Source organism: Triticum urartu, chromosome 5 (assembly GCF_003073215.2).
Source record: "Triticum urartu cultivar G1812 chromosome 5, Tu2.1, whole genome shotgun sequence".
NCBI classification, from domain to species: Eukaryota; Viridiplantae; Streptophyta; class Magnoliopsida; order Poales; family Poaceae; genus Triticum; species Triticum urartu.
Genome location: NC_053026.1, coordinates 462,724,939 through 462,752,441, shown reverse-complemented (window position 1 = coordinate 462,752,441; position 27,503 = coordinate 462,724,939). Strand labels below are relative to the sequence as shown.

At 56.1% G+C, this 27,503-nt stretch overlaps 2 protein-coding genes across 3 annotated transcripts; one reads left to right on the top strand and one right to left on the bottom strand.

Moving 5' to 3' along the window:
- The first annotated feature begins 426 nt into the window (after positions 1-426).
- LOC125509849 (ervatamin-C-like) lies at positions 427-22,800 on the top strand. 2 transcript variants are annotated; one of them, XM_048674878.1, is made up of 9 exons: positions 427-560; positions 1,347-1,411; positions 1,931-2,001; positions 5,142-5,408; positions 19,288-19,935; positions 20,017-20,153; positions 20,230-20,382; positions 20,469-21,740; positions 21,913-22,800. In XM_048674878.1, the coding sequence occupies exons 8-9, from the start codon at positions 21,408-21,410 to the stop codon at positions 22,621-22,623; spliced, it is 1,044 nt and encodes a 347-aa protein (XP_048530835.1). In that variant the 5' UTR covers positions 427-560; positions 1,347-1,411; positions 1,931-2,001; positions 5,142-5,408; positions 19,288-19,935; positions 20,017-20,153; positions 20,230-20,382; positions 20,469-21,407; the 3' UTR covers positions 22,624-22,800. The 2 variants fall into 2 exon arrangements, with proteins under 2 accessions (XP_048530835.1, XP_048530834.1); XM_048674877.1 differs by lacking the exons at positions 427-560; positions 5,142-5,408 and having other exon boundaries at positions 1,346-1,411; positions 19,288-20,153.
- A 1,243-nt stretch (positions 22,801-24,043) lies between these two features.
- Positions 24,044-27,203, bottom strand: LOC125509848 (ER membrane protein complex subunit 3). Its single transcript, XM_048674876.1, has 8 exons — positions 26,855-27,203; positions 26,566-26,659; positions 26,198-26,317; positions 26,069-26,117; positions 25,309-25,408; positions 25,172-25,233; positions 25,031-25,092; positions 24,044-24,402 (listed from the first exon to the last, which is right to left on the bottom strand). Exons 1-8 carry the CDS (start codon positions 27,016-27,018, stop codon positions 24,295-24,297), a joined length of 759 nt encoding a protein of 252 aa, XP_048530833.1. The 5' UTR covers positions 27,019-27,203; the 3' UTR covers positions 24,044-24,294.
- Positions 27,204-27,503: the final 300 nt, after the last annotated feature.

Here is a 27,503-nt window from a genome sequence, read left to right as displayed (position 1 = left end):
CGTCTAGGTGCCGTTTTTGTTTTGCGACAACAACCGAAGTGTTGTATATTTTTTGAACGTAAATAACTGTATTTCTCATATGATAGCCATGTCATTTACAGTATGTGAAAGAATAAAGTCAGGGTATTGGAGTCCTAAAATTCAGATAAACTAGGACTATGGTTTCTCTTCCGCAATGAACAAAACTGGCATTTGAAAAGTCCATCGCCAGAGTAGTCTCGGTGATGATTGACATATCGAGACCCAACCGAAGTGTTGTAGTATATTTATCCATTTTGATGTCAAGTATTTCCGGACGGAGGGAGTAGTATTTTAGGGCTGCTCAACAAAAATTTGAATTTTTTTTTTTGCTGTTGGATGCCTTCTTTTTTTTGCCTTCTCGTGCAAAAAAAAAAAAAACGTCTGCTGTGCTGCCCCTCTGAAGGCGACGGCGCAAGAAAACCCTACCTCAGTTAAAAAAAAACGAGGCGAGGGCAGCGGCGCAAGAAGAAACGGCGACGCCGAGGAGGGGAGACGCGGTGCCGCCGCTGCCGGCGACGACGACTGCCGCCCTCTCTCCGGTAAGGTTCTATCTCCGCTGGAGCCAGCTCATCCGGTTGGTCTCCAACCCCCCTCCCTGTCGTGTGTTTCCTTCCACCAAAATGCTCCATTGTTCCCCTCTCCGCCCGTCCCCAGCCTCGGCTCCGGTAAGCTCCCCAAATCACCTACGCCTCCTGGTTCCTACGCCAGATTTTTGTGCGACGCGCCCCGTGTGATTTTGTTCCGGGCTGTGTTCGTTCTTTTTCCCCTGGAGCTGCGAATCCTGGTGGAACCTTCAACGTATCATGCATATGTGTGCTGTTCTTGTTAGTACTACTTCTTAACGGTGTCCTCCAGTTCAGGCGGTGTCCTGTCACTGTCAGGACCATGTTTCCTGTAATCTTGTACTTAGCTGTTATCTTGTCTTAATTGCTGTTTTTATCTTGTTGTTTTGATTAGCACTTTCCTAGTAGGAAAAGAAAAAAAAAAGCTTTTGATTGACTTGGTAAGGTGATTTAGTTGCCTGTTTTACAATTGTTAATATGAATATGAGAAGAGTGGATTGAACTAGGAGTAATCTGCTGCTTCTTAATGTTGGATAATTGGATCTACATTCATTATTATTAGCTCGGCATATTCTTGAACCTCAACAAGTATGAAGAAGCACATACCTCTTTCCAGTTTAGTCATGGCAATTTACCCCTGTTGATTACATATCGCTGGTCTGTTATCAAATTATAAAATTGTCTGAATTTTCTTCTTCCAGTACTGCGTTTCCTTTTTGCTTTTGCCAACCTTATTAATTCGTAGTAACTTTACTGATTCAGATGAGCTGAGGGTGAAAGAAGAGACCAGCGCTGCCACATGGTGCTTCCTATTCGACCAGTTGAGGGTGTGTAGAAATGCTTTATGACTTCCATTCCAGCAGATGAAGTTACTATGCTCATATAGTCTTGTTAGGCTTCATTTTTGTTCTGCCAGATATCAGTGTGTATTTTTTTAGCAATTATTTTACTCTTTCTCAATTTCTGTTTGATCTGTATGGACCATGGAGAATCAGTTTGGATGCAAAAAACGAGAGTGTACTTAAAGTTTTCATTGTCAAGGTAGTCTTGGTTTGCCAAGGTGCATCATGTTTCCACGCCAAATATGTCATTTACCCACACAAGTGTAATTAGCCTAAGGCAAACGAGAATAGACTTGTTGAACCTGTTCCTCTTACACTATCCAAACAAAATTTGAGGTGGCGGGGTTTAAGGTAGTTGGAAGGGATTGATCACTGTGGGGATTGGGTGACGGCAGTGGATCAACCCAATCCCGGGGTGTATTTTTTTCTCATGTAACCAAATAATGCCTTGATATTTCCTTCTCTAATGTTGGTTTGATGATAATCATGCATTATGTGTTGCAGATGGATCGATTAGTTCATGGGTTGAAAGGGAGGGCGAAAGAACAGAATACTCCAGGCCACAACTTCTGGAGGTACGTTGTGAGATGCTGATAATGGAAATAACTTATACTGCATGTTTGTTCACCAGTTGGTTGACCTGTGCTAGCTAAATAAGAAGTATAGTATAAACATACATTTCTTTAGTGCTGCAACCTGCTACAGTCCTACTGCATCAGTAGCTTTGCTTTGTTCTAACTGTCTGTCGGGTGGTAGGTGCGACATATGTCAATGGGTGGCTTATCATTGTGGGAGCCAGTAAGACGTCGCCGGTGCCTGGAAACAGGATGAGGCGAAGACACGCACGCCGGCGAATCTTACCCAGCTTCGAGGCTCTCCGTGGAGATAACATCCCTACTGCTGCTCTGCGGGGTCTCCGCATGGTCACTAGATGAACAAGTAGCTACAAGGTGCTCCTTGAGCTGTTTGGCGAGAGGAGGAAGAAGGGCACGACTTGCTCTCTTCTCCTCCCTATGTGGTGTTTGAGACCAGCAGGGATTCATCTCTTTGCATGGATGCCCCGGGGGGTTTATATAGGCCTACCCCCAGGGTACAATGGTAATCCGGCTGGGCGTGGGGCCCGGCCGTCTGTGTCTACGCTCTCTGGCTTCTGCGCCGGCTGCTGGGGCCCGTCGGCTAGTGGGTCCCACAGGCTGCCGGCTCCTTGGTCGACAAGCAGGCCCCACTGTCAGGGCCTTGTCGACGGCTGGTTACTGTTGCTCAATCTTGGTGGCGAGGGCTTCGCCGAAGTGGGCGTGGCTACAGTGCCGCCGCCCGGTGGGCGATCACTGTAGCCTCACCGCGTCTTGTCTCCTTAATGGGCGTCTTCTTCGAGGGAGGTGGCAAGCCGGCTGTGGGGAGCCGGTTCTATCTTGGGCCGACTGGGGGAGGTCTGGCCGTCTTCGGGTGTCTCTCTGCCCGAAGGGGCCCACCGCCCGTGGGCCATACTGGTAGCCCGTTGTGGATGACATCAGGGTCAACGTGGCAACAGTGCTGTGCCGGATGGGTCATGGCCACCCGTACGGCGCACTGTGCCAGGCGTGCTCCGGGATTCGGCCGTGGCAGGCTTCACTGCAGTCACGCCCCGTCACATCGCCGTTATGTGGATGCAGACTTCGAGGGTACGATCTTGACCGCTTTATGGGAGCCGGCTTCTTGGAGTCGGCCTTCTCGCGGCCGGCTTCTCGGAGCCGGCCCTCCCGCGGCTTCTCTTCATGAGGGCTGAAATTGGGCCGCCTTCCGATAGCCGGCCTGGAGACAGCCGGCAAGGAGGAGGCGGCCCTGTGTCTTGGATTCTTGAGGGCCGAATCGGCTCGTAATTTTTCAGAAGGGCCAGGGGGAGCCGGCTAGGCTACCCATGGTTATTTACTCCGACAGTAGTCCCCGAAGCTGATCGGGCTTTGAGGCTGACAAAGGGACGAGAAGCTAGATCAGCTTCCTATCCCGAGGGGCCGGTTTTGCTTGTGCGCGCCGTCTTCGGAAAAGCTCCGCTTCTCGTAGGCGGGAACGCGGGCCACGTGACGAGGAAATCCTGCCAACGCACGCGCGATATGGGACGCCGCCGCAGGCCCGGGCCCGCCACTCGCAGGCCTCGGTCCGAGCGCGGATCTTCTGCGGCCCATATGGACCGCTCGCCTTCCCGCGGTGGTTTTATTCTGTCATCAAGGCACAATAATCGCGGGATGTGGGGGAGTGGGCGCAGTTGATCCCCACGTTCCCCCACGCCGCGCCTCCTCGGCTCCGCCGCGCGGTCTATAAATAGGAGGAGGAGGGGGAGCGGCAGAGGCTCGCGCGCTCTCCCTCACTCCGCCCCTTCTCGCCTTCCTTCTTCTCTTCGCCGCAGCAACTCTTTGTCGCGCCGTTCCGCCGTCGCCTCGTCTTGCTCCCCGCCGCATCGCTCCCATGGCGCTGTCGAGCTCGTGGGATGGTTCCAACGTCCACGAGGACCACGTCGAGTTCCTCCGCCGGACGCGGCGTCTGCCCGACGAGAACCTTGTGCGGGTTCGTCAAGCGCCGGCGAGGGAGATTTCGCCGGCACCAGAGGAGGGCGAGCGGGTGATCTTTGCTCGCACTGCCTGCGCGGCTTCGGCCTCTCGGCGAGCGGATTCCTCTGCGCCTTCCTTGAGTTCTACCACCTCCAGCCGCATCACCTCACGCCCAACGCGGTGATGCTGCTGTCGGCCTTCGTCACCTTGTGCGAGGGCTTTCTTGGAGTTCTCCCCACGCTCGAGCTCTGGGGGGAGTTCTTCCAAAGCAAGCTCGGCACCGTCGTCGCGGGCGTGCCCGCCCCCTGCGGAGCCTTCATTGCCATGAGGCGGGCGAGCGAGAACAATCCGTTCCCGTCCATTCCGCCGATCCAGTCAGTGAAGTTGTGGCAGAAGTCTTATTTCTACGTGAAGAACGTCGCCCAGCAAGGCGACTACGTCAACCTGCCGGATTACGTAGTCGGCCCGCCGGCTGGGAGGCAGCCTTCGTGGAGTTACCGGGCCAGGTCGCTGTCTCAGGCCGGGAACGCAGCCGTCTCCCGGCTTCGGGTGATGATCCAGTCGGAGGGCCTGACCGGAGCCGACTTGGTGGCCGCCTTCGTGGAGCGCCGGGTTCTTCCGCTCCAAGGCCGGCCTCACATGATCTGCCAAATGAGCGGCCGCTTCGACCCGTGCCGGTTGAGCACCAGGGAGATGCCTCACGCAGAGGTGTCTTACATGGTGAATTATGTCTCCAACTGCAAGCTCGCCGAGGATTGGCGATACGGCAAGGAGCCGTATTCCCGCGCCAACCCTCCGCCTGTCGTAAGTTCTTTCTTGTTTTCTTTCGTGGGGGCGCGTCAGCGCACCCACTGGGTGTAGTTCCCGAGTTCCGAGCCGGCTGCTGCGCAGGCGGCTTGAAACTTACTAGGTTCTGACAACTTAACTTATCCTTGCTTCCTGTATAATCTTCCAGGAGTATCATAACCTTCGCGCAGCCGCCTTCAACTCCCAGGCTCAGGAGCTGAGCCGGAGAACTGAGGACCTGACCAGCAGCCGGAGTGCGTGTTTGTCTCGTTCATCTCCTGTGGGGGCGCGTCAGCGCACCCACTGGGTGTAGTCCCCGAGATTCGGGCCGACTGCTGAGCAGCCGGGTCGGATCTTCCTTGATGACTTCACCTTATTAATTTCCTTTGTCTTCATGCTTGCAGGAGCCAATGCCGACTTGAGGGGGCAGCTCAGCGAGGCGCAGGCCGCCCTTCGCGCCAAGGAAACTGAGTACGACGCCTTGGTCCTGGAGCGTGACCGCCTGGCCAAGAAGCTGGCTGACCAGGAGGAGAGCCACAAGGTGGCTCTGAAGGAGGCGCAGGATAACGAAGCCGCCCTGAAGGCCGAGTTCGAGACCGAAGCGGCGGGCTGGGCTGAGACCAGGCAAGCGCTGAATGAAGACCTCGGCCGTATTGAGGATTTGATCGACGGTAAGCCGCCTTCCTCGCTCCTTGCATGCCCCTTGCCGCCTGATTTGTGTTCTGACTTGTGCTGCTTTTTATTCTCTGTGCAGACTACTTTCCCGGCTACTCCGTCTTCGCTGCCCAAACCATCGAGGCCCATCGCGAAGCGCGCCGTCAGGCGGGGGCCGACATCGCGCCGGACGCGAGTCGGACGCTTGAGGAGCAACTCTTGGCGGTCCAAGCACGGCTGCAGCCGGCTCATCGTATGCTCCGCCGCCTCCAGCGCGCCGGGGCGCAGGTGTTGACCGCCCTCTGGCCAAGCGAGATGATTCCCCGCACCCCGAGTCGGACTGCCGACTGGCTGGAAGTTGCGGTTGGCCGCTTCGAGGCTTGGAAAGTATCAGCGGCCCGGCTTGGAGCCGGGCGGGCGTTGGAGTTCGTCCGAGCTTGGTATCCGGGGCTGAACCTGGACCAGCTGCGCACCTGGCGGCTGGAGGCCGACGAAGAGCTGGAGGAGGTGCGGCCGGCTATCGCTCAGCGCGCTTCGACGATCGCCGAGTGTACTGACATCAGCGTTTTCGCTCCTGAAATCAATGACGACGGCGTTGCCCAGCCGGAGGAGTGGTTCGGGCTGGACCCGGCAGTGGGTGAAGACTCGGCGGAGGAGATCGCCTCCAGCGATGAAGGCGAAGACGACGAAGGAGAGGAAGGCGAAGGCGTTGAGCCGACCGGTGAAGCGGCCAGTCGGCCTTAGCCTGATCGTGCCTCCAGCAATGAGGCGCGTGCTAGCGCGCCCTCTGCGGGAGGTGGTGATCATGCCGAGATTCGCCAGCCGGCACTGCCGTCTCCACCGACCTGCCCGACTCGCCAGTCGCTCCCTTGGCTTAGTCTGCCGTCCTTGTTTTTTCCTGCTTGTTGCCTTTTGAACAACTTTATCAAACTTGCGCAGTTCCACCCACTGGGGTGTATTCAAACTATGTCGAATGCTGGCCTTTTGAAGGTCTTTTATGTAAATATTATTGCGTGTTTGGTTTTCATTCATGTATGCTTTTTATCCTTAGGTTGTTTTCTTTGCCGCCTTCCCCTTCTAGGAAGGCAAGTACTCGAGCTTTCTTAGATTGTAGCGAGGTGAATGGAAGCCGGCCGGCCGGCTACTCTGGTAGCCGGTCGGCGATGGGAGAAAAACCGGCTTTTGTTATATTAGTCCGTTAGTCCCTAGCCGTTTTTCGTGTGGGCACCCGTTCCTGCCCCTAACTCTTGCTAGCCGGACAGCCGGTTCTTCGAACTGCGACTTTTGGCAAGAGAAGGCTTGGGAGCCGGCACACTACTTGTCTGACTGCGGGTAGGACTTCTAATATAACTCCAGGCGGCCAGTCCCCGGGCCGACTAGTCAAACCCGATGCCGGACGGAAAAAAGGTGAATGCAATGACAAGGCCATAAGCATGATACTTTTCATTCATAGACAAAAGATGGCAGTCCCCGAGCTCTCCTCGGGAGGCCTATTGTCTCGAACTTAGTACAAAAGTTAGCGTGATACATACTGCATTTCAACTGTAAAACCTTCGGAGGAGGTTGGCGTTCCATGGTCGTTCCGACTCCTTGCCGGAGTCGTCTCTCTTTCGTGCCTTCGGCTTCTGCGCGTCGATCAGGTAGTAGGAGTCGTTGCCTAAGGCTCTGCTGATGACGAAGGGGCCCTCCCAAGGGGCCGAGAGCTTGTGCTGGCCGGCTGTTCGCTGGATCAGCCGGAGCACAAGATCGCCCTCTTGGAAGGATCTTGGCTTGACCTTTCGGCTGTGGTAGCGGCGCAGGCCCTGCTGATAGATGGCGGACCGGCTGAGGGCTAACAGCCGGCCTTCTTCCAGTAGGTCGACGCCGTCTTCTCGTGCTTCCTTGGCCTCGGCTTCTGTGTACATGGTTACCCGAGGCGAGTCGAACTCGGTGTTAGTTGGGATGACCGCCTCGGCACCATATACGAGGAAGAAAGGAGTGAAGCCGGTTGACTTGTTTGGTGTAGTGCGCAGACTTCAGAGGACAGCCGGCAGCTTATCGAGCCAACAGCCGGCTGAACGCTTCAGTGGTACGATCAGTCGGGGCTTGATGCCGGAGAGGATGAGGCCGTTGGCTCGCTCGACCTGGCCGTTTGACTGCGGGTGGGCGACGGACGCTAGGTCCAACCGGATGCCTTGCGTCGCGTAGAAACGTGCCAAGGCTCCCTTGGCGAAATTCTTGCCATTGTCGGTGATGATGCTGTGTGGCACGCCGTACCGAGTTGTTATATCTGCGATAAATGTCACGGCAGTCGGCCCATTCAGCTTCTTGATCGGCTTTGCCTCAATCCATTTGGTGAATTTGTCCATGGCGACAAGCAGATGTGTCATGCCGCCGCGCGCCGTCTTGAATGGGCCCACCATGTCCAATCCCCAAACGGCGAAGGGCCAAGTGAGGGGAATGGTCTTGAGTGCTGAAGCCGACATGTGTTGCTTGGAGCTGAAGAGTTGGCACCCTTTGCAATGTTTAACTAACTTCTTGGCGTCATCCAAAGCAGTCGGCCAAAAGAAACCATGGCGGAAGGCTTTGGCGACGAGTGATCTTGAGGCCGCATGGTGGTCGCATTCTCCTTGGTGGATGTCTCTGAGGATTGCAATGCCCTTCTCTTGCTCAACGCATCGCTGGAGGACTCCAGTGACACTGCGCTTGACGAGTTCTCTGTTGACGATTGTGTATGCTCCGGCTCGGCGGTTGGACTTGTCTTGCCTCTACTTCGTCAGCCGGCAGATCTTGGTTTATTAGGAAGTTGAGGATGGATTGAGCCCATGACGGAGCTGCGACTTCTTCTATTGCCAAAACGGCTACTGCGACCAGGGCGGGCGGGCTGGGCGGTGAAATGCTGGAGTCGGCCGCCGCCTGTTGTGTTGGTGTAGTCTCCGGGCCGACTACCGCAGTCCCCGAGCCGGGTGAGGCAGTCCCCGGGTCGGGCGTAACTACGGAAGTCCCCGAGCCGCCTGCTGATACCCCCTGGCCGACTATCGAAGTCCCCAGGTCACCTGCTTGGTTCTTCGAGCTGGCTGCGTCGGGGTCAGTCGGCACGAAGATGGAATCGGACTCTGGAGACGGTTTGATAGATGGCTTGAGGAGGCGTTGTAGAGCGACACCGGTTGGTATTGCTTGCCGAGTGGAGCCTATTCGAGCCAGGGCATCAGCTGGCTCGTTGTCGGCTCGTGGTACGTGGAGGAACTCGCATCCTTTAAAATACCCGCTGATCTGCTGAACGAGGAAGCAGTAGCTTGCCATATTGCGTCCTTGGCATCCCAGTCGCCGGATGATTGCTGGACCACCAAGTCCGAGTCGCCATAACATAGGATCCGGCGAATGCCGAGCTCTTTGACAAGCCGGAGCCCGTGTATGAGCGCCTCGTACTCGGCCACGTTGTTGGAGGCGGCAAAGTGAATTTGCAGCGTGTATCTGAGCTTGTCGCCTTTGGGAGAGGTGAGGATGATGCCGGCTCCCAAGCCGGTGCGCATCTTAGACCCATCGAAGTGCATGCGCCAATGAGTGGAGTCGGGAGCCGGCGGTAGGTACTAGGTCTCGGCCCAGTCGACGAGGAAGTCGGCCAATGCTTGGGACTTGATGGCGGTGCGAGGCTGGTAGAAGATTGTATAGGGGGCCAGCTCGATGGCCCATTTCGCCACCCGGCCGGATGCATCCCGGCTGCCTATGATCTCGGCCAGCGGGGCGGTGCATACAACCGTGATGGGATGCTCTTGGAAGTAGGGCTTCAGCTTCTTGACGGCAAAATACACGCCGCAGCACATCTTCTGGTAGTGTGGGTAGTTCTGCTTTGAGGTAGACAGCACCTCGCTCAAATAGTACACCGGCCTCTGGACCGGCTGGGCTCGGCCTTCTTCTGGGCGTTGGACTACGATGACGGTGCTGACCACCCGGCTGGTTGCAGCAATGTAGAGGAGCATGGGCTCTTTCTCAGTCGGCGCCGCCAGGACAGGCGGCGTGGCCAGCATCTTCTTCAGCTCGTGAAAAGCTTGATCGGCTTGGTCATTCCACTCGAAGTGGTTGGTCTTCTTCATGAGGCGGTAGAGGGGAAGAGCTTTCTCTCTGAGCCGGCTGATGAAGCGGTTCAGGAAGGCCAAGCATCCGGTAAACTTCTGGACGTCTCGAAGTTTGGTGGGAATCGCCATTCTCTCAATGGCCTTGATCTTTACTGGGTTGCATTCGATGCCGCGTTCGGAGACCAGGAAGCCTAGGAGCTGGCCGGCTGGCACTCCGAACACGCATTTCTCGGGGTTAAGCTTGATTTGGAACCGGCGTAGATTCTCAAATGTTTCCTTGAGGTCTTCCAGCAAGGTGTCGCACTTCTCCGTCTTCACCACAATGTCGTCTACGTAGACGTGGGCATTTCTGCCGAGTTGCTTGAGGAGGCACTTCTGCATGCAACGCTGAAAAGTGGCACCGGCATTTCTCGAGCCGAATGTCATAGTCAGGTAGCAGAAGGCTCCGAATGGCGTGATGAAGGCGGTCTTCAGGCGGTCTGCCGGATCTAACTTTATCTGGTGATATCCTGAATAAGCATCCAAAAAACTCAACAGCTCGCATCCGGCCGTGGAGTCTATCACTTGGTCAATCCTTGGCAAGGCAAAGGAATCTTTGGGGCAGGCCTTGTTGAGGCTCGTGTAGTCTATACACATGCGCCACTTGTTGTTCTTCTTTAGCACGAGGACCGGGTTGGCGAGCCACTCTGGAAAGAAAACTTTCATAATGAAGCCGGCTGCCAGAAGCCGGGCTATCTCCTCTCCCACAATCCCGCGTTTCTCCTCCGACAGTCGGCGGAGGGGTTGTTTGACTGGCTTTGCGTCTTCTCGGACGTGTAGTTTGTGCTCGGCGAATTCCTTCGGAACGCCCGACATGTCCTTGGGGGACCATGCAAAGATGTCCCGATTCTCACGGAGGAAATCGGCGAGCTCGCCTTCCTATTTGCTGTTTAGGTTTGCCCCGATGACGGCAAACCTCTCTGGGTGCTCGGGGTCAAGAGGTATCTTCTTCGTCTCCTTGGCCGGCTGGAAAGATCTTTGAGCATCATGCTCCTTGGGATCGGAGGACAAGGCCGACTGCTTGCCGGCCATGGCCACGACTCGGTCCAACATCTTCTTTTCTTCGGCAATCACAAGGGACTCGGCCAGCCGACTGCTGGCTGCTGCGCACTCAGAGGACTTCTTGTAATCGCCGGCTATGGTGATGACGCCTTTGATGCTCGGTATCTTCATCTTGAGTATGCATAGTGGGAAACTGCCATGAACTTGGCCAAGGCAGGTCGGCCAAGCAATGCATGGTAAGGGCTCTCCAGGTCCACCACTTCAAACCAGATCGCTTCCCGGCGGAAATGCTCCTTGTCCCCAAAAAGTACATCAATCTTGATCTTGCCAATGGGGGCGCAGGACAGGCCGGGTACGATGCCATGGAACACAGTCCGGGTAGGCATGAGTTGCTTCGTCTTGACATTCAGCTTCTCCATGGTGTCACGGTACAGGATGTTGATGCTGCTCCCGCCGTCTATCAGCACGCGGGAGAATCGGGCAGCGCGTCTATCCGTTGCAAGGGTGGCATCCAAAACCAACGCATAAGAACCGGTAGACGGCATCACCTCTGGGTGGTCGGTCCGGCTCCAGCTGATAGGTTTTTCCGATCAGTGCATGTGCTCGGCGGGGTTGGCAGCAACCATGCTGACTTCTTGGTGCTCTCGGCGCTTGTTGCGCCGGTCTTCGGGCTGACTTGTAAAGATGACATAGGCGGCATGCTCGTCGGGGAACTCGTCGTGCACGGCTCTGACTGCGGGCCGAGCGGCCGGCGGCTGCGGAGCCGGAGGCGGCGGACCGGCAGGCGGAGGCGGTGCGAGCCCTTCGCCTTTAGAGATTCGGGTGAGCCAGTGGCACTTCCGGGTCGTGTGGTTGGACGGCTTCGCGCCGCTGTGGAACTTACACGGGGCGTCGAGAGTCTGCTCGTAGGAGAAGGCCGGCTGCCAAGCCGGCTTGCCGCCCCTCTGCTTCTTGGGTGCGGGCCGCGCTTCGGGCTGCTCGTCTTCGATTGTGGTCACCTGCCGACTGGTGGAGGGCGGCACCAGGCCCTTGCGCTTGTGGTCGTTCTGGTGTGGGCGTCGGCCGGAGTCCCCAGCCGGCGTCTTGAGCGCCGGGTGGAGTACCTTTCCGGACGCGTCTATCCGGAGTTCGGTCTTCATCGAGGAGTCGGCGGTGGCGTACTTGTCCGCTATGATCAGAAGCTCGTCGAGGGTAGTCGGCTCGTCGCAGAGGAGCTTGTGCTTGAGGAGGGTGCCTTCTCGGCACCCGGCAGTGAAGTATTCTATGGCTTGCACCTCGTGCACCCCTTCGCAAGAGTTGCGGAGCTCGGCCCAACGCGTGAGGTAGTCGCGAGTGGACTCGGCGGGGCCTTGCACGCACAAGGAGAGCTGTCTGGGCTTGGGAGCCCGCTTGTAGGTGCTGGTGAAGTTGCGGACGAAGGCTTCTGTGAAGTCTAGCCAGCTATTGATGCTGTATGGCTTGAGGCTGTTGAGCCAGGTCCGCGCCGTGCCCTGCAGCATGAGGGGCACATACTTCACGGCAACGCGCCTGTTGCCGTTGGCTATGTTAACCGCCGTGGAGTAGTCGATCAACCAATCTTCCGGCTTCACGGAGCCGTTGTACTTGGGCGTGTCTCTTGGGAGCGAGAACCCTTTGGGGAAAGGCTCGTCGCGGATGCGGGGGCCGAAGCAAGGCGGGCCGACATCGTCTTCTTCTTCTAGCGCCAGGGATCGCGTCAGGCGGTCGATCCGATGGCGGGCGTCGTTCTCGCCGACTCCTTCGCGGCGACCTAGCCGGTCGCTGAGAGTCGGATGCGCAACAGGCGGCGGGGTAGGATATCTCTCTCCACGGGGCCGGGGCGGAGGCGGGTTGCCCCGCCACTCCACGGCCCGGGGGTGGCCTTCTACGTCTCGCTCGATGGAGATTCGGGTTCGGCTTCGGCTGGCAGCCGGTTCTTTCTTGCGCCGCACGCGGGTTTTACCCGTAGTCGGCGTCCGGGAGCTCGCGCCGTGATCTCGGCGCGGGGGAGGGCTTTCCGCGCGGGCGTCGGCTTCGTGCCGCTGCGCGGCTGCATCGATCAGCTGCTGGATGCGTCGGGTCATGTGGGGGAGTTCTTCGGCCCCCAGTCCATCTAGCTCATCTACGGCCGCCTGGGCGGCGCGCAGGTTCTCGAGTGGAGTAGCGTAGACTGGGCGGTCGACTCCTAGCGTATCGGCGACGACAGCGCCGCGCTGTTTGACAACGCCGGCCCGGCTAGGCCCGCCTGGGGGCGGCGTGCCAAAGGCGGCGCGGTCGGCCTCGCATCGGTGGGCCTCAGCGAGGCGTCTCATGGAAACCAACTTCTGGCCCTCCTCGGCCCTCCGCGAGGAGGGCAAGGCGGCGAGCTTCCAGTGCTTCAGCGTCGGCATCGGCCGGGAGGGGGATGGACAAGTCGTGGACCGCCGCGTGCGGGGCGTCATGGGCGCTCTCGTCAGAAGCGCCGCTGTGGCCGATGACCATCACCTCGGTGGTGACAGCGTCGCAGCCATTGGCCCGGGGAAGCGGGTCGTTGTAGATCGCGACGTTGGTGGGGAACGCGTCGAGTGAGGCCGTGTCGGAGTCGACAGGCATCGGATTGGTGGAGCCAACCGACTCCAAGTCCACGGCAGGCTCGCCGGAGACGTGGAGCTGGCCGAGGAGGTTGACGAGGTGGTCGGTGCCCGCGTCGAGGCGAGCTCGACAGAGATGAGAGTCTTGTCAAGGAGATCAGCGAGACTGCTCGCCGCACAGATGTTGGTGACGCCTTGTAGCACGTGGTGGCAAGCGCCATCGGGCGTGCCGGGCTGGCTACGCTCGCGGGGGAGGAAGAGGGTTCCCGTCCAGAACAGGTCTCCGGACGGCGGTGCACCTGGCCCCACGGTGGGCGCCAAATGTCGGGTGGTAGGTGCGACATATGCCAACGGGTGGCTTATCATTGTGGGAGCCAGTAAGACGTCGCCGGTGCCTGGAAACGGGATGGGGCGAAGACATGCACGCCGGCGAATCTTACCCAGCTTCGGGGCTCTCCGTGGAGATAACACCCCTACTGCTGCTCTGCGGGGTCTCCGCATGGTCACTAGATGAACAAGTAGCTACACGGTGCTCCTTGAGCTGTTTGGCGAGAGGAGGAAGAAGGGCACGGCTTGCTCTCTTCTCCTCCCTATGTGGTGTTTGAGACTAGCAGGGATTCATCTCTTTGCATGGATGCTCCGGGGGGTTTATATAGGCCTACCCCCAGGGGTACAATGGTAATCCGGCTGGGCGCGGGGCCCAGCCGTCTGTGTCTACGCTCTCCGGCTTCTACGCTGGCTGCTGGGGCCCGCCGGCTAGTGGGTCCCACAGGCTGCGGGCTCCTTGGTCGACAGGCAAGCCCCACTGTCAGGGCCTTGTCGGCGGCTGGTTACTGTTTCTCAACCTTGGTGGCGAGGGCTTCGCCGAAGTGGGCGTGGCTACAGTGCCGCCGCCCGGTGGGCGATCACTGTAACCTCACCGCGTCTTGTCTCCTTAATGGGGCGTCTTCTTCGAGAGAGGTGGCAAGCCGGCTGTGGGGAGCCGGCTCTATCTTGGGCCGACTAGGGGAGGTCTGGCCGCCTTCGGGTGTCTCTCTGCCCGAAGGGGCCCACCGCCCGTGGGCCATACTGGTAGCCCGTCGTGGATGACATCAGGGTCAACGTGGCAACAGTGCTGCGCCGGACGGGTCATGGCCACCCGTACGACGCACTGTGCCAAGCGTGCTCCGGGATTCGGGGGTGGCAGGCTTCACTGCAGCCACGCCCCGTCACATCGCCGTTATGTGGATGCAGACTTCGAGGGTACGATCTTGACCGCTTTATGGGAGCCGGCTTCTTGGAGTCGGCCTTCTCGCGGCCGGCTTCTCGGAGCCGGCCCTCCCGCGGCTTCTCTTCATGAGGGCTAAAGTTGGGCCGCCTTCCGATAGCCGGCCTGGAGACAGCCGGCAAGGAGGAGGCGGCCCTGTGTCTTGGATTCTTGAGGGCCGAATCGGCTCGTAATTTTTCAGAAGGGCCAGGGGGAGCCGGCTAGGCTACCCATGGTTATTTACTCCGACACTGTCCGAAGAAGAATGCCTGTTGTGAGTGTGGTAGAAACTAGGGTTCTACCCGGTCTAGGGCGTAGCCTGTAAGGGAAGGAAGGGGAAGGGCGAGGGCTGGTGCGCGGCGGCCGGCGGCGTGGCGCCGTCCTTGCGACGGGAGCAGCGGCGGCGAAAGCAGGAGGCGGCTAGGGTTTAGGTCTCCCGGCTCCCTAAGGGAAGCCGAGCAAATATTGATTGCTTCTTGCTTGATTAGATTGATACATCTCCTCTCCTTATATATAGAGGTTTACTTGACTCCTAAGCAAACGATCCTAAAACGATAAGATAATTGGGCTAAGCCCCTAATTAAGATACTTGGGCCATAACCCACTGGGCTAAGCCCCTATGCCGGTCATAACACTTCTCCCCGCCTGCACAAACAGCTCGTCCTCGAGCTGTAAGGTGGGGAAGCGCTTGCTGAACTCCTCGAGGTGATCAACCAGCGTCAAACACCTTCGCGACAGCCGGGGCGGCAAGGTCGGCGGCGACGGCGTCCTCTGAAATGTAGTCTGCAACCTCCAGGTAGAAGAGTCGCGGGCAGGCGTGGCCGGGTGTGTACGGTCCGTTGCAGTTGAAGCACAACCCTTGGCGGCGACGCTTGAGTAGCTCGGCCGAGGTTAGCCGGCTGAACGGGCACGCCGCGGTCGCGACGAGGGGTGCCGCGGAAGCCTGAGCAGGCCGACCCTGAGCGGGATCTGGCCAGGGTAGCGACCCAGTGGCCCGGGACGGCGACTCTTGCTGGACGGCCACCGCGCGGCGCTCGAACGAGCGGGCGTAGTACATGGCCGTCCGGATATCTTGGGGTCCCCGAAGCTCCACGTCCACGCGGATGTGATCCGGAAGTCCACCCACAAAGAGGTCGGCCCGCTGCTGCGCCGTCATGCCCGACGCATGGCATGCCAGGGCCTAGAAACGGTCGGCGAAGTCCTGCACCGTGGAGGTGAAGGGAAGGCGGCCGAGCTCCGCCAGGCGGCTCCCGCGAACCGAAGGCCCAAAGCGAAGGAGGCAGAGCTCGCGGAAGCGCTCCCAAGGGGGCATGCTGCCCTCGTCCTGCTCGAGGGCGTAGTACTAGGTCTGGGCTGCACCGTAGAGGTGGTAGGATGCCAGCCAAGTGCGCTCCGGCGCGAGCGTGCGCTGGCCACGGAAAAACTGCTCACACTGGTTGAGCCAGTTAAGCGGGTCCTCCGTGCCGTCATAAGTGGTGAGATCGATCTTGGCGAACCGTGGCGGCGTCTGGGTCGGCGCGCCATGGCCGACCGGCTCGGCGGTGCGGAGCAGTGATGATGACGGCGCCCGGTCAACGGTGGGGAGGCCGTCGTAGGCCCTCGTGGAGCTGGACGAGGCCCCAGACTGCAGCGTGGGTACCGGTGGATCCCCGGCCTCCGTGTACACCGGCGGTGGCGACGTCCCGATTAGCCAGGCCGGGATCGGGGACGGTGACGGCGGAAATCGGACCTGCTGGATCGGAAGTCCTCCCGGTGTGGACTGGCCTAGTCCGGAGCTGGGCGGCGGCGGTGGGAGCTGGACCGGCGCGGGTGGCGCGATTGGCGCAGCTGGGGCCACTGCGGCGCTGGGGCGGGCGCGGGAGGCGCAGGTGGCGCCGCGAGAACGGGCCACTGCGGCCAGGACGGCGCTGGGGCGGGCGGCTGCTCGAGCGACGGATGGGCCCCGGCGATCGCCGCGGGTACCGAGTACCAGGGCAGGTGCAGCAGCGGCGAGGGCCCGCCGGTGTAGCCCGCCTGGAACGGCAGCAGGGGCATCCCGCTCGGGCTTGACGCGTTCTGGATCGGCCAGTGCGTCGCCAGGTGGCTGTAGGCGGGGGGCGCAGCCAGCGGGGTGGTGTGCGGGCCGGCCAAGTACAAGGAGATGCCCTGGACGGCCGTCACGAGGTCCCGCAGGGTGCTGGTCATCTCCTCCGGCGTGAAGACGGAGGTTGTCGGTGGCGCGGAAGTGACGGGGCCGGCAGCGTGGAGGTGATCGGGGCCGCCGGCGTTGGGGACCCGGCAGTGGTCATTCGGGCGGTGGTGATGATGGGCAGCGGCGGCGTGGGTGTTAATGACGACATGATCGAACCCGAGTCTCTGGATACCAAATTGGTAGAAACTAGGGTTCTACCCGGTCTAGGGCGTAGCCTGTAAGGGAAGGAAGGGGAAGGGCGAGAACTGGTGCGTGGCGGCCGGCGGCGTGGCGCCGTCCTTGCGATGGGAGCAGCGGCGGCGAAACCAGGAGGTGGCTAGGGTTTAGGTCTCCCGGCTCCTTAAGGGAAGCCGAGCAAATATTGATTGCTTCTTGCTTGATTAGATATACATCTCCTCTCCTTATATAGAGAGGTTTACTTGACTCCTAAGCAAATGATCCTAATACGATAAGATAATTGGGCTAAGCCCCTAATTAAGATACTTGGGCCATAACCCATTGGGCTAAGCCCCTATGCCGGTCATAACACTTCTCCCCGCCTGCACAAACAGCTCGTCCTCGAGCTGTAAGGTGGGGAAGCGCTTGCTGAACTCCTCGAGGTGATCAACCAGCGTCAAACACCTTCACGACAGCCGGGGCGACAAGGTTGGCGACGACGGCGTCCTCCGGAATGTAGTCTGCAACCTCCAGGTAGAAGAGTCGCGGGCAGGCGTGGCCGGGTGTGTAGGGCTCGTCGCAGTTGAAGCACAATCCTTGGCGGCGACGCTCGAGTAGCTTGGCCGTGGTGAGCCGGCGGAACGGGCGCGCCACGGTCGTGGCGAGGGGTGCAACGGAAGCCTGAGCAGGCCGACCCTGAGCGGGATCTGGCCAGGGTAGCGACCCAGTGGCCCGGGACGGCGACTCCTGCTGGACGGCCACCGCGCGGCGCTCGAACGCGCGGGCGTAGTACATGGCTGTCTGGATATCCTGGGGTCCCCGAAGCTCCACGTCCACGCGGATGTGATCCGGAAGTCCACCCACAAAAAGGTCGGCCCGCTGTTGCGCCATCATGCCCGACGCATGGCATGCCAGGGCCTGGAAACGGTCGGCGAAGTCCTGCACCGTGGAGGTGAAGGGAAGGCGGCCGAGCTCCGCCAGGCGGCTCCCGCGAACTGGAGGCCCAAAGCGAAGGAGGCAGAGCTCGCGGAAGCGCTCCCAAGGGGGCATGCTGCCCTCGTCCTGCTCGAGGGCGTAGTACCAGGTCTGGGCTGCACCGCGGAGGTGGTAGGATGCCAGCCAAGTGCGCTCCGACACGAGCGTGCGCTGGCCACGGAAAAACTGCTCACACTGGTTGAGCCAGTTAGCATGCCGTCATAAGTGGCGAAATCGATCTTGGCTAACCGTGGCGGCGTCTGGGTCGGCGCGCCATGGCCGACCGGCTCGGCGGTGCGGAGCAGTGATGATGACGGCGCCCGGTCAACGGTGGGGAGGCCGTCGTAGGCCCTCGCGGAGCCGGACGAGGCCCCAGACTGCAGCGTGGGTACCGGTGGATCCCCGACCTTTGTGTACACCGGCGGTGGCGACGTCCCGGTTAGCCAGGCCGGGATCGGGGACGGTGACGGTGGAAACCAGACCTGCTGGATCGGAAGTCCTCCCGATGTGGACTGGCCCAGTCCGGAGCTGGGCGGCGGCGGTGGGAGCTGGACCGGCGCGGTTGGCGCGGCTGGGGCCGGCGTGGGCCACTGCGGTGCTGGGGCGGGCGCGGGAGGGGCGGGTGGCGCCGCGAGAACGGGCGCGGGCCACTGCGGCCAGGACGGCGCTGGGGCGGGCGGCGGCTGGAGTGACGGATGGGCCCCGGCGATCGCCGCGGGTATCGAGTACCAGGGCAGGTGCAGTGGCGGCGGGGGCCCGCCGGTGTAGCCCGCCTGGAACGGCAGCAGGGGCATCCCGCTCGCGCCCGACGCGTTTTGGATCGGCCAGTGCGTCGCCAGGTGGCTGTAGGCGGGGGGCGCAACCGGCGGGGTGGTGTGCGGGCCGGCCAAGTACAGGGAGATGCCCTGGACGGCCGTCACGAGGTCCCGCAGGGTGCTGGTCATCTCCTCCGGCGTGAAGACGGAGGTTGTCGGCGGCGCGGAAGTGACGGGGGCCGGCGGCGCGGAGGTGATCGGGGCCGGCGGCGTTGGGGACCCGGCAGTGGTCATCGGGGCGGTGGTGATGATGGGCAGCGGCGGCGTGGGTGTTGACGACGACATGATCAAACCCGAGTCTCTGGATACCAAATTGGTAGAAACTAGGGTTCTACCCGGTCTAGGACGTAGCCTGTAAGGGAAGGAGGGGGAAGGGCGAGGGCTGGTGCGCGGCGGCCGGCGGCGTGGCGCCGTCCTTGCGACGGGAGCAGCGGCGGCGAAAGCAGGAGGCGGCTAGGGTTTAGGTCTCCTGGCTCCCTAAGGGAAGCCGAGAAAATATTGATTGCTTCTTACTTGATTAGATTGATACATCTCCTCTCCTTATATAGAGAGGTTTACTTAACTCCTAAGCAAACGATCCTAATACGATAAGATAATTGGACTAAGCCCCTAATTAAGATACTTGGGCCATAACCCACTGGGCTAAGCCCCTATGCCGGTCATAACGGAGTGTTAGATCCCCTGCTACCCTGCTATCTCAATAAGGACTAGATATAATTCCTCATTTCATAGAGCTCCTCTCTTAGCAGTGGCTTGTACTTCTCTGGACGTGGTTCTATGCTCTTCTCTGGCTTGTTCTTCTTTTATCCATTTGAAATAAGCATTTGGCCTCACACGCTTGTACATGTAGGACATCTGGTGTCATATACATTCCCTACTACCAATGCGAGATGCTGCCCGAGCTGCTTGCGTGTCTCGTGCCTTTCTAAGTTTATGGAGGTGCCATCCAAATCTTACATTCAGTATGGAAGCACTGGGCATGAATATGAATCCGTGTGGAGAGGATGAAATAGGAAATTTCACCAAAAAAGTTGACCACATCTTAAAAAACCGCTCACGCATTGGTGTGAAGACACTCAGGATTGTTTTCCGTTATTCCAATGCCATGGTCAGCAATGTTGATAGGTGGCTTCAGACAGCTGTTACACCTGAGATTGAAGAACTCACTGTTCAGCTTACACCTGGGATTGAAGAACTCACTGTTCAGCTATCTTCAGCATCGGGAACATACTACAACTTCCCATGGTCTCTTTTAGCTAATGGGAATGGAAACTCGATGCAGCATCTACGCCTTTCCCATTGTGTTTTCTCTCCCAGCGTTGAACTTGGCTTAAAAAAGATGACAAGGATTGATTTGTGTTATGTCTGTATCACATAGGAGCAGCTGGGGTGCCTTCTTCACAATTGCTTTGTTCTCCAATGGATGCGACTCTCACAATGCAGTCCGCTAACTTGCCTTAAGATTCCGTTCCATCTGCAACAGCTCAGATACCTGAAGGTGTTTGAATGCAGGTCTCTACAGGTGATAGGGATAGAAGCTCCAAACCTCGTCAGTTTTAATTTTCATGATTCCCACCAGGTACAGATATCATTTGGAGTAGCATTGCAATTGAAGAAGCTCGCATGTCCCATCCTGGTGCTGTATGTTATGCTCGTGCTGATCTCCCATTGAGCTTGCCAAATGTTGAAGATGTTTCCCTGAGTTCATGTAGTGAGGTATACTCTAAATATGCAAATTCTTATACCAGCTGTGATATGCATATTTTAACTAATCCAATATATCTTTGTGTAGATGGTCGATACACCAATGCTGCCTAGCAAATTCTTACACCTCAAGTACTTGAGTGTCAGTCTTTGTACAGTGACATTTTCACCGGCCTATGACTATTGTTCTCTCATATCCTTCTTTGATGCTGCTCCTTCCTTGGAGACTTTCTTCTTGAATGTAAGTCACTGTTAATCCTGCAAAGATGTCACATTAAACAATGGTGAATCCATTAATCCAAGTATCTTGGCTTGTTATATCTTCAGGTGTTGCAGAAAGACATGAAGCATGAGTCAATCGTGGGAGACCATTCAAATTTGAGGCAGGTACCAGGACACCGCCATGATAACCTTAAGACAGTGAAGATCATCGGTTTCTCCTTGGCGAAGAGCTTGGTTGAGCTGACATGCCATATCATTGAGAATGCGACGTCACTCGAATGCCTTACATTGGACACGACACGAGGGCATCCTTGGGCCAGCCGCTCATCCAACAGTACTGGCAAGTGCTTGCTGTTGCACTTGGATTTTTTGGCGGAAGCTCGTAAGGGGCTCTCGGCTATCAGGACATATGTTGAGCCAAAGGTTCCCTCCAGAGTCAAGCTAAATGTCGTGGAGCCTTGCCGCCGATGCCATGACCTCGAGCCGACGCCATGATCTCAAACTCTAGATGCAACAAGTTGCTATGTACGGTCAGAAGCAAACCATTGCCAATGTTCAGAAAGACCAGTGTGTTGTTCCAAGAGCTGTATTTTTCCTTAATGCCGTTTCTTGTTGCTCGACTGAACATGAAAAACATATGCATTCTAGCCTTTATCCCCTGCTTGTTAGCCTTCTGACATATGGGACAGTGATAAACTGTTGAGGTGCACATTCTGGTGGGCGTCTCGTGAATTCAGGAAGAACTTGGGAGTTACTATTACTCTATGCATGCAGTTCACTGACTCTGAAGATGATGTGATACTCTTTCTGAGATCCTACTGTAATTATAGAACCTTGTGACTGCCCGACCTGTTGCTCTTTGCAGCACAGATCACATGCAGTTGTGCATGCTTGCACACCAGACCACCCCCAAATCACACACATCGAATGATAAACGGACTAAATGCCAAAAACAACATCAAATAAAATTATAAACAGCCCATAACGGCCTGCTCATGCATACTCCTGCCTCCTCGGTTCTCTCGAAGGCCGATAGCTCCAGCAATGGCCAGGCCCTCCCTACTTCTCCTGCTGCTCGTCTCGGCCTGCGCCGCTCTCGCTGTTGCTGACGATGATCCGATGGTCAGGAGGTTCGAGCGGTGGATGGGCAAGCACGGCCGCGCCTACACCGACGCCGGCGAGAAGCAGAGGAGGCTCGAGGTGTACAGGAAGAACGTTGAGCTCATCGAGGAGTTCAACTCCGGTGGCCACAGCTACACGCTGACCGACAACAAGTTCGCCGACCTGACGAACGAGGAGTTCAGGGCCAAGGTGCTCGGCCTAGGCGCTCCGGGGCGAACCGGCCGGCGCGCTCCGAGAACAGAGAACTTTGCCCCCGTGCGTGAATGCTTTCTTCTCTCGAATTATGTACATGTTTGATACTAATAGTTTTGAATTTTGATTCTTGGATCATCGTTGAAAGTTGGAAAATCATTTTGTGATGTCTATATACTGATATGTCTGCGTTTGTCTGACAAATGTTTTGGTCTTGGAATGATCATTTTCGCAGGTGACAATGCCTGAAAAAAAGGCTGACAATGATAATAGTACTCTGCCCAAGGAGGTGGACTGGAGGAAGAAAGGGGCGGTGGTGCCGGTGAAGAACCAGGGCGGCTGCGGCTCGTGCTGGGCGTTCGCGGCGGTGGCGGCCATGGAGGGGCTGAACCACATCAAGAAGGGGAAGCTGGTGTCGCTGTCGGAGCAGGAGCTGGTGGACTGCGACGCCGAGGCGGTGGGGTGCGCCGGCGGGTTCATGAGCTGGGCCTACGAGTTCGTCATGGCCAACCACGGCCTGACCACCGAGGCCAGCTACCCGTACCTGGGCGTCAACGGCGTCTGCCAGACGGCCAAGCTCAACGAGACCACGGTGAGCATCGCCGGGTACCGGAACGTGACGGCCAACAGCGAGCCGGACCTGCTGCGGGCCGCCGCCGCGCAGCCCGTGTCGGTGGCCGTCGACGCGGGGGGCTTCGTGTGGCAGCTCTACGGTGGCGGCGTCTTCTCGGGGCCCTGCACCGCGCAGGTGAACCACGGCGTCACCGTGGTGGGCTACGGCGAGACCAACGCCACCGTCGACGAGGGGTCCGGGAAGTACTGGATCATCAAGAACTCGTGGGGGGCGGGGTGGGGCGAGGCCGGCTACATGCGTCTGCAGCGCGACGCCGGCATGCCCACCGGCCTGTGCGGCGTCGCTCTGCTCGCGAGCTACCCCGTCATGTGAGTCTGCCATTCTGGCTGGTGGTGTGTGTAGAGTCTGCCATTCTGGCTGGTGATGTGTGTAAGTAGGCTAATGCAGCATTGTGAAGTGTGACAGAATACAACTAGTAGTACAAAATATCTACATAAGTGTGTAAATATGCGCGTGGCCATATTTAATTTACATAATGGCAAGGTTGAGCAGCACAAACCCTCCATTTTTATTTTTATTTTGAACAAGGAAAGGCGCACGAGGCATCAATATATTCAGCTCGGTAGCAGAATACAGCATGTAGTACAGAGCATCGTAGAGACAAGGTAGAGAGGATGGAAATTACAGGCAGAGCATTTTCCTGTCAGCTGAACCAAAGCAGCTAAAGAGAGGTTCAGTTGCACTACTAAGAACCTGGTGAGCACCATTGTGAGCAATTCCATTAATCTCACACTGAAATGTGGAACACCTACGAATGGAGATCATCAGTAGTCCTGAGGAAACTTGCAAGCGATGCTCTGATTGCCCACGGAGTGGAGTCAGCAGCAACACCGCCTTCCCCAGAGAAATGTTGTCCGCCAGGAAAGTTGGCTGAGATACCTGCAAGAGTTGCGAAATCTTGGCAGTAAGAAGGAGAGCCAACGCTTCTGCTTGAAGGGGCAAAGTTGTGATCCAGGCTGAGGCATGGACCTGTACTTCGACATTCCTGTGGTCCTGCAAGAAGTTGAGAACGCTGCCATTTGGTAAACCTGGAACTTTTGAACACGTAAAAGAAGCATCGTTTCTCAAAAAAAAAGCATCAGAATAGATCTTAGCACCATCAACAAGAAGATCCGATTTAAGAGTACATCCTTGCGGCGGCAACCTAATAGTACAGGGGTATGAGGATTAGTATTTTGACATTGCGATCATCCAAGGAAGCCACTAGAAACTTTTGTTGATAGTCCAAAGCTAAGGCAGCCTTGTGTATCTGATGTGGGAGTAGGCGCCTCCTATCAAAAAGACAATCACATCTGGACTTCCATATACACCATAGAAAATTGAAAATATTGGGTATAATTGCAAATGGGTGGTCCATATTAAGCAGGGCTAGTATAACACTTAGCATAGAAAGATGATTTTCAGTTAAAAGATCACTTCTAAGGTACTAAGGATGGGCAAACCATGCTTCTCTAGCAAAGTCACACTGTTAACCATTGGATCGCTACACGACTTCTTCCAGTTTTTTCCCTCCAGGCAAAAGTGAGCCGATTTTGCTAACCATTGGATCACAATAGGACTTCTTCCTCCAGTTTTTTCCCTCCCAACCTCCTCTTCTCCTGCAACCAGTGCCTCGCGGCCGTTCACCGCAGCGTTCCTGCCTCCGGCTCACTGACATGGCGCCCCTTCTCCACCTCCTCCCACAAAATTGACTGACCCGAATTACATTTTCAGGCAATTTCCAAACAGCAAATGCGGACAACTTAATCTTTCTTTTTTTCAGAGAATGTCACCTTGGATTACCAAAAGCAGCTCGTGCGTTACAGGGAAATATGATATGGAATACATCCTTTTCTACTAGTGTTGCCAGACTACATGAGTGAAAAAGATATCTCACGGCTTCGTAATGAGTAGCGCTCGTAAATAAACAATACAATTACAGATGTATAACTGAGTCAACAAGCTAAAAACAAAACTTGCAGGGCCTAGTCGTGCTTGTTCAGGTCAATTCTTCAGTAGTTTCCTCAACACCTCTTCGGCATGACGCTCCATCTTCGGTAAAGCCCAGTCATGCTGGATGATGTCGAGGCTGTCTTTCTCTGCGCTCAAGCTCTGAAAATGGCCAAATGAAAATGGTGAGGTCTTTCTGTGCTAGTAAGTCTAACACAGATAAATCACTGAAACACTCAGGTAAAACCAACAATAAGAACCAACCCAAACATTGTAAAACATCAGATTGTGATACTCTGGGACACAGAATGACACAAGGGCACAACCATGTGAATTGATAGTTTCCTAGATCAAGGGGCACAGCCGAAGCAGAGGAAAGCATACAGTTGCAATGCCAATGCACAGCAGAACACTTGAAAAGCTACTAAAAACCTGAAGTAGCATTTCAATCAAATTTGAAAGGCCAGGCCAGCTAATCGACGGTCCACCAAATGATCAAAGGTCGGTAAATAACAGCAATCACCAATATCCTCACTATACAAATCATCGTTACAATACATGCAACCCTGAATGCAACCCAAACATCATCCATACAAGCTTCTTCAAGCATACAGCAATTTTTTGGAAACAAATTCGATCTGATTTGTTATAAGGGCAGTGCATATAAAACAAATGTGCATTATCTTATGTGTGTGAATTTGTGAAATTACAAGTGCAGTGTCATACACGTTTATATGTATAAGACAGGGTTAAACATCATGAATTCAAATACAGAGTAAGGTTCTCATACCATTGCTGGATTAAAGCCCATTCCACCACCCATCGCCATCATCTTTTGGGCATCATCAGTAGCTGCATAAACCATAAGGAAAACGGATATGACAACAATAAATATCGCAATGTTTGTGTAGGAGTGTAATAAAGTGCTAACCATTTTCTTCACCAAGGATGAGACTGAAAAGACCCCTCAAGCCAAATAAATTGAGGAAGTACCTATCAAAACAGCAAACCGTTAAGACATTTAGACCCTGGAAATACCTAATAAAAATATATCAGTTTCTTACACACCATGAACGGCTGCTAACATAGCTCACATCAACAGTACTCAGGTCTATCCCATTTTGCAGCATTCCCCTGAATCGTTGAGTCAATGGAAAGGGGATTTTGGCTGAAAAGAGATCAGCAGATATGTGAGTACAAGGCTAAGATCGTAAGAAAACAGAAAAGGATAATGCATAATTGCATATGCGCATACATCAGCCATAAACCCCTCTGAACTTATCATAAACTTCTAGATCTTAAAACATCATTTTCTTCTAGAATTGTACTACAAAAAATCCCATGATCACAGTCCAGAAGACGGTGCAAAGTGAATAATTGCAAATTAGAGTATGTGAACATCTGAACTACAAATTTCTAAAGGCATACAGAATTCAGCTAATAGCACAGCTGAACGAGCACAACAAAATATACTCCTCGTGACATCATATGCAAATTTCGCCACTGATGAACCGTACCAGGTTCACCATTGAAGCACAAAGATTGGTCAACTCGTGCACTCAAGCCAAAATGTTCAGTGAAACAGAAGCATGTTTGGATCTACTCATGCACTTAAGCCAAAATGTTAAGTGAAAATCACGAGTTCCTTCAATGGAAACAACATTGCATACAATAGATTTACTGAATTGAAATTTGGCACACATTTGTACATGAAAATTTAAAAGTGATGATCTTACAACAGCACGAAACAAATGTAAGAACATGGAAAAAGGCATATGAAGAGAGCAAGCATCACATTCATATATGTTATACATGGCAAAGCACATACCTGCAACAAAACCGGAAAAGAAGAAGTTCACCCATGCAAATGTAAGTGTCTGCAGAAGGATGACACAGTGTGTTAGTAGAAGGTAGTGGTAATTGCGATACAGGTAAATCAATTTCCATGTCATTGAACCTGTGGAACTATCATGGAGAGATTCTTCTTCATCATATCCATGGCCATGTTTGGGTCCGAAAACATAGCCGCCTGAGCCTTCTGGGCATCCTCTTTAGGAACATGAAGCAATCCGGCTTCCTACAATACAATCAAGAATGTCACAAAGGTATACACTCACCATATTATTCCAACAGTTTGAGAAGGAAAACGTGATATTCAAGCAAGCAATCATCAAATCAACCCTGCCAACCCACAACTCTGACGTCCATCACAATACTGCTCTGTGCACCCTCTATTCTGGATCCTAACTATTAAAGGACTAAGCTCGACTGATGTCTCCTAAATTGGGCTTTAGTATCAAACACAGATGCTTCTAGTGGAATTACCCCGTTGGTGTAATAAAGCTTGCGGGCCTTGAAGGCCTTGGCCGGGATGAACTGCGCGCCGTTCCTCAGGTTCCTCGCCCTGATGACGACCTGCCTGCAAAAGCCAAAACACCCTCGAATCAGCCACATCAGCAGACAGCAGCTCAGTAGCAACGGCAGCAATTATCAGAAATCTCAAACAGGCAAGCTCCCGTTAGCTCCTCGATCCAGATCGCTCAGATCGGGCGAGTCGGGGGCCAGATCGGGACGGAATTGGAGGGAGGGGGAGGGGAAGGGCGAGAGTACGCACCCCTCCTTGACGGTCTTGGGGTCGGGGGAGGGGGAGGCCGACGGCGGGGAGCGCATGAGCTTGGAGACGAAGTAGCGGAGCACGCCGATGAGCACCATGACCACGGAGAGCGGGATGAGGACCCAGTCCCGGATCGCCGTGTCGAGCACCAGCTCCTCAGCCATCGGGGCCGGGCGGGGTGACTAGCTACGTCCTACCTGGGGCGGCGAGCCCGCGACCGGCGACGCGGCGGTGGCGTCGCGAGGGGGAGGAGACGGGACGAGAGGGGAGAGCTCGTCGTCGACGTGGGTGGATGGGCCGAGGCGGAGGAACGGAAGGGCGCTCGCTGTAGTTGAGGGGTCGAATAGAACTCGTCACAGTGGGCCGGGTCGCGACCCACCGGGCCGATTTGTTTTGATTTTTCTTGCGGGGTATCACCCGGCGCGAGAGCTCGTGGCAGAGGCCGGTCCGGAAGAGGGCGAGTTGACAGTAATGGAGGAAGAGGAGGGCAAGTTGACAGCAATGGAGGAAGAGGAGGCCGTGGCAGAGGCCGGTCCGGAAGAGGGCGAGTTGACAGTAATGGAGGAAGAGGAGGGCAAGTTGACAGCAATGGAGGAAGAGGAGGCCGTGGCAGAGGCCGGTCCGGAAGAGGGCGAGTTGACAGTAATGG